The sequence below is a fragment of the Ailuropoda melanoleuca genome, chromosome 2, assembly GCF_002007445.2.
Source record: "Ailuropoda melanoleuca isolate Jingjing chromosome 2, ASM200744v2, whole genome shotgun sequence".
NCBI classification, from domain to species: domain Eukaryota; kingdom Metazoa; phylum Chordata; class Mammalia; order Carnivora; family Ursidae; genus Ailuropoda; species Ailuropoda melanoleuca.
This window is the reverse complement of record NC_048219.1, coordinates 5,574,047-5,580,141: the sequence shown is the minus strand read 5'-3', so window position 1 is coordinate 5,580,141 and position 6,095 is coordinate 5,574,047. Positions and strand designations below refer to the sequence as shown.

Sequence of the window (6,095 nt, the reverse complement as noted above, 5' to 3'; positions counted from 1 at the left end):
GGCCTCCGGCCGTGGGGCGGGCGCGGGGTGCAGGGTCGGCGGCGTCAGGGGCCGCGCAGGGAGTCAGTGCGGGGCCGGGGCTTCCCGCCGCCCGCCTCCCGGCCCGGCCTGCACGTCGGCTCCGAAAATGAAAGCGGGGCCTGGGCATCGCGTCCTGCCCGGCGGAGGCCTGGGGGGCGGCGGCCGGCCGGCGGGAGAGGGGGGCGTCCGCACCCCCGAAGCTTGCCGGGGAGGGGTCTCCGGACCACCAGGCTTCGTGACCCCTCTGTTGGCAGATGGGAGGGAGGCTGGGGGGGGGCACCCCACCCTCCACCCTTATCCCACCTGCTTTCTAAACCGTCTTCAGTCGTCGAGAAGAATAAAAACCTACAAACTCCATTCCCTTAGGGTCCCCCTGGAAGGCCACCTCCGCACAGTGGCCGGGGGCGGGGCAGCTACCTGCACAAGGCCACACCAGGTGCTGCGGCCCTGAAACCCTCACCTGCGGGGGCAGAACGTCCGCACCTGTAAGGGGGAGTCAGAAGAGGCCTTTCCTGTGGGTGGTGGTGAGGAAGAAACACCCGCGTCGGTGGGGCTGGCAGCCTCTTGGCGTGGGCAGGCCGGACGGTGACTTACCAGCTACCCTCTCCTCTGCTGGACATGGCATGGCCACAGGAGCGATTTTTCTAGAGAACAACTCTTGGCATGCCTGGGGGAGGACCTTGGGAATGGGGGTGGGTGGAGTTTGAGGAAATACTTTTGGATCTGTCAATACTTTTGGTTCCTGTCTCAGAAGCCTTGGTTCCACTGGGGCCCTCTTCCATCTTTTTAAGGTCTCCAGGAGCCGGAGGATGGCTCTCTCTTTCCCAGGAGAGGGCAGCAACCACCCGAGCCTCTAGACAAGAACCCTGGCCCCAGGGGAGCTGCAGCACCACCCTTGGACATCACTGCCAACCCTGGTCCATGTGCACCTGTCAGGTCCCAGATGTTGGAGGGGCCACTATGTGCTGGACTTGGTGTTGTGTGCTTTATGCTCTTACTTGTTCTCAAGCAACCCAGAGGGGAGGATGGTTTGCCCCCCCCAGGTCCATCTGAGTCCGAATCTCATGCCCTGCGGCCTCCCAGGGGATAGCCCAGCCGAACGATTGGGGGTGGGACTTACTTCTACCACCACTCCTGTTCTTCATGGATAACCAACCATGACAGCACCCTGCGGGCAGGGCCCCAGCTTCCCAGAGCCCACACAGGACCTGACACATGGTAGACATTCGAATGTCTTTTGGATGAATGACTGTCAGGGACTGAGACTTGGGGGCTCTGGACCTAGCTTTTACCCAGTGCTTTGGCCCCAAAGCCTCAGGGGAACCCGCGGAGGGCCTGACATCTGCTGTTGGCTTCTGAAGGCTTCCGACTGTGCTACTTCCAACTCATTACCGCTAATGTTCGGGGACACCCTGCATACGACAGATGCTATTAGAAAACCAAATTCTGCTCTATCAGGAAGCAAAGCTAACAGAGCACAAAGCAGGTTAGGAAGGGAAGATTGATGAGCTAAGGCCCCTGGAAAATAAATGAGGGAAGTTTTCTTTGCCAGAATACTTTTATTTATTACACTCAGTTCTTGTTAAAGACGCAGATACCCCACTGATCTCTGTGGTCCAGGGCTAGGGAGATGGGCTGCTGGGATTGGGAGGGCGCTGGACGATGGGTGGGTTTACAGGACTTGACTTAGGTCAGTGAGCCTCTGGGAAAAGGATCCACGTTGGGACCCAGCTCTGGGAAGACAGCTCTGGGCTTTGGCAATGGAGCCGGACTAGGTGTCCCACTGGTGGCACCCTTCCCAGGAGGCTTGACTCCAAACCAAGGACCTGGGCAAGGCCCGGCCTTGAGAGATTGGGCCGGGAGGGTCGCTCTGCTCAGCGGTGGTGCTGCAGGGGCCTTTTGGCACCTGGTCTTTGACCCCTGAGTGGGCAAGGGTGGTATTTGGGAGTAGCGGCAAACGGAAATTACATCCAAGTAAGTGACATGCTAGCCATGTCCTTGAGGGGCTCCCGGGTGAGCAGGGAAATTATTCTTAACACCCGTTCAACACGTGTTTATGGAGGGTCTTCTGTGCTTGGGCATCGGGGATCCATCAGAGAAGAAAAATGGAATCTGCTCTTCTAGGCAAGTCAGTGGGTATTCTGACCGCCCCCCCTTCCCTGGAGGTAAGTGATCTGAGAGAGGGATGTATGCAGAGGAGCGTTCCTGTGACTGTCAGGAGGGGCCAGAAGAGGCTTCACAGAGTGGAAGTCCAGCCAGGCCTGAGTTCAGGGGGTCGCCAGTCAGAGCACCAGGGGGAAGATCATTCCAGGGGCAGGAAGAGCAGAAGCAAAGGCCTGACAGCACGAACATCAATGGCATGCCTCTGGCACGATGAGGATTTGAGCAGGGGGACCACGAGGGAGTGTGAAGGGAGAGGGGGCAGGAGAGACAGGCTGGGGCTCCGAGCAACTTGTGAAAAGCTTGGACTTTATGCTCGAGACAACAGAGTCATGGGAAGAGCGGGTCATTCAGCCTCGGAGGCTCCCTTCAGACTAGGGAGGGAGGGTCCTTCCCCTCCGTGCTGGGTCCACAGCGGGCATCGGTGCGGACAGCCCGGGCGCTCGGGCCAGGCTCTGGAAGAGGAGGCAGGGCTGGGGTCACTGCCTCACACCCTGGCCTGTTACCTCCCTCCCTCCCTCTCTCCCTCTCTCTCTCACGCACACCTGCCTGGCCTCCAGCAGCATCCTCTCCTCCGCTTGCTGTCTGCTGCTCTCCAGGAAGAAGGTCAGATCAGGGGTTTCAACGCCAGCTCTAGGAGGAGAATGAGCTGGGGTGCCAGGAGGAGGAAAGCCATCTGGGGTGGGGTTTCGTGCTTCTCCTCTAACTCTAGGTGCTGGGACAGGCAGAGGGGTTATTTGCTCTAAACCCAACCCCTGACCTGTTGCCGGCCAATCACAGGACCAGCATTTGGGAGCAAAATGCCACTTGGGAGAGGGGAGGCTTTGCCTGCCTGGACCACGGGGGCCTCTCAGCAAGCTCAGGCCCCACTGTGTGCCCGGAACCTGTGTAGGCTCCTGGCACACAGTAGGGAAGACGGACGAAGTACTTCCTCATTTGGAGCCAAATATTCTAGCAGGGGGAGCGGGTGATACATGCGCGAAGGTGATTTGGGATACTGGGGACTGTGAGGGCGAGACAGGCGGGGGCAGGCATTTCCAGGGCAGCCCGAACGGGAAGGAAAGAGGCCGGCTCCCGGAAAGGAAGGGAGGCCATCCCAGGCCGAGGGGCCGGAGCAGAGGCCCTGCCGAGGAAACAAACGTGGTGTGTTCAGGAAACGTGAGGCAGGCAGGGCGGGCTGTGTGGAGCAGCAGGAAGGCCTGGCGAGAGAGCCGCGGCCGGGGCCCCAAGGACGGTGTAGGCAGTTGGAAACGATGGGAAACCATCGTCGGGTTTTAAGCAGGGGAGTGACATGTCACTGTTGTTATTTTTATTATTTTTTTATTAAGCTTTTAAAAAAATTCCAGTGTAGTTACCTGATCTGTACTTTCAACAGAACTTTCTAACAGCCAAAAAGGAGAGATGACCCCACTCTCCACTGAGGAGCGGATGAACAAAACGTGGCAGATCCACGCAATGGAGATTTGGGGGCAGTAAGACGGAACGAAGCCCTGCCTCGTTCGCCAACATGGGCAAACCTCGAAAACATCACATTAAAACAAGGAAGCCAGACGCAAAGACCACGGGCGTACTGTAGGGTTCCCCTAGTGTGGCAGGTCCGGTAAGGCCAGCCTGGAGACGGAACGGAGAGTCGTGGTTGCCCGGCCCGGCAGTGGGGGTAGGGAGAGGCTGCTGATGGGCCCAAGGCTTCTTTCTGGGGTATAAATGTTCTAAAAGGTGATTATGTGATGGTTGTACAAATCTGTGAATATACTACAGAAACAGGAATTGTACACTTTCAACGGGTGAACTTTATGGCATAAAAATTATGTCCCAGTAAAGCTGAGGTTTTGTGTTTTTTTTAAGACCTTTCTGGTTTCTGGGTAGAGGACAGACTGAGGGGAGCAGGAGTAGACAGAGGGAGTGGGGACGCTGGTTCAGTCTCAGCCCAAAGGCATCGGGGCTCTGGGCCGGGAGGGTCATGCAGCCCATGTCAGGTAGACGATGGCGCCCTTCCCGAGGTGGGAAAGCCTGAGAGGCCCAGGCTGCCGTGTGGACATGACCCTGAGCTGCGGTGTGGAGCGCAGTGTCGGGGAGGGGGTATGTGCAGGAGTTTGAAGTTGTGAGCTATAGGGACCATAAACTTGAGAGTCACCAGCCAATAAATGACCCTAAAGCCACAGGATTCAATGAGATCATTGAAGGAGAGAGAAGAGGCCTTTGGTTGGCGTGGCCTCGGCGGCTGGTACGTGACCACAGATGTGGCCGTGCCTCCGAGGGCTGAGTGGCTTTGGCTGGATTCATAGGCACAGGGCTGATGCTGTGATTAGCCAGGAAATAGATGAATTGTGGGGGTCACAACAAGCTCTCGTCCTGTCCAGGCAGGGAGATTTATTTCCCGGGGTCAGGAAAGGTCCCCAGGACTCTGTCCACGTGGACAGCTTTATTCTCAGCACCATGGGCACAGGGGCCATGGGTTGGCTAGCCTGCCTGCCACCAGAGCTCTTGGTAGCGCAGGGGTCCTGGGGCCTAGTCAGGGTGGAGGACCCCTGGGCTGGAGCGAGTACTAGCTGGGCCTCCCTGGGTGGGGTTTTTTGGGGTCCTGAGCAGTGAATGCCAAATCCAGAAGAATTTTTCCTTCTTATAAAAACACCCTTCCTCCAATGCTGTTGCCCATTCGGGACGGGAGGTCGAGGCTCTCAAATGCAAAGACAGGTGAGTTTTATGCAAGCCACGAGAAATGAGCTGGGCATTCGAGGGCCTCATATGGTTAGTGTCAGGCCCAGGAAGATGGTGCTGGGCCAACAGCCCCGAGCTCTGCTCCTTGTGTCTGCTCTGAACTGTGGCCGGGGCCAAGCAGAAAACAGGGGTTGGGGTGATCGAGCTCCCGGTGTGCCTAGGACTGAGGGGTGCCGAGGCTGGGAGCTGCTTGGTTTGAAAAGCAGCAGAGTTCTGGGCAAGCTGGGAGGAGCTGGCCCCCTACCAGGGGAAGACGTGTCTCAGGGTCCCTCGAGGGGCTTACTCGTGCATGTCACCCTAAAGGGATAGAAAAGGGCTTTATGATGACCAGACAAAAAAGCATAAGAGCCCTGAGTTTACAGGACATAAGTTGTTATAAGTTGTCTCTTGTGAATTTGAAACCAAAAACTCAGTGGAATGTCTATAATCTGAAGACTAAGAGGGAATTCGAAGGCCATTTGCCTGAGATGAGTCCGTGGTGGAAGAGGGCAGCACGGGGCTCACTCTAGGCAAGGCAGGTATTGGCAGACAGCAGGAGGGAGCTCTCTGGATGCTGGGAAAGTTCTCTATCTTGATGGGGGGAGGCTACATGAATGTGTAACCGGTGAACATCCCTGGAGCCGTACACGTAAGATTAGTGACTTCTACACATGTGACTGTGTCTACACTATACTTCAGTCAAAAAGGTCTTTCAAGGGGCACCTGGGTGGCTCAGTTGGTTAAGCATCAGACTCTAGATCTTGATCTCAGGGTCGTGAGTTCAAGCCCTGCACTGGGCTCCATGCTGGGTGTGTAGCTTACTTAAAAAAAAAAAAAAGTTCTTTATTTTTATTTATTTTTTTTAAGATTTATTTGGAGGGGTGCCTGGGTGGCGCAGTCGTTAGGCATCTGCCTTCGGCTCAGGGCGTGATCCTGGCCTTCTGGGATCGAGCCCCACATCAGGCTTCTCTGCTGGGAGCCTGCTTCTTCCTCTCCCACTCCCCCTGCTTGTGTTCCCTCTCTCGCTGGCTGTCTCTATCTGCCAAATAAATAAATAAAATCTTTAAAAAATAAAAAGATTTATTTGGAGAGAGAGAGAGGGAGCAAGGGAGAGGAGCAGAGAGAGAGTCCCAAGCAGACTCCTCAGTAAGTGCGGAACCCAATTCGGGGCTCGATCCCACGACCCTGAGATCATGACCTGAGCTGAAACCAAGAGA

The 6,095-nt window shown here is 56.4% G+C and overlaps 1 protein-coding gene across 2 annotated transcripts in view; it reads right to left on the bottom strand.

Annotated features, from left to right (window-relative positions):
• Positions 1 to 661, bottom strand: part of SELENON (selenoprotein N) — a 16,421-nt gene extending 15,760 nt beyond the window's left edge. For both annotated transcript variants that reach the window (XM_034646948.1, XM_034646954.1), the window contains exons 1-2: positions 616 to 661; positions 482 to 504 (exon numbers count right to left, since the gene is read on the bottom strand). In XM_034646948.1, the coding sequence (XP_034502839.1) occupies positions 482 to 504; positions 616 to 646 (54 nt within the window). In that variant the 5' untranslated portion in view covers positions 647 to 661. The remainder of the gene's footprint in view (positions 1 to 481; positions 505 to 615) is intronic.
• Positions 662 to 6,095: the final 5,434 nt, after the last annotated feature.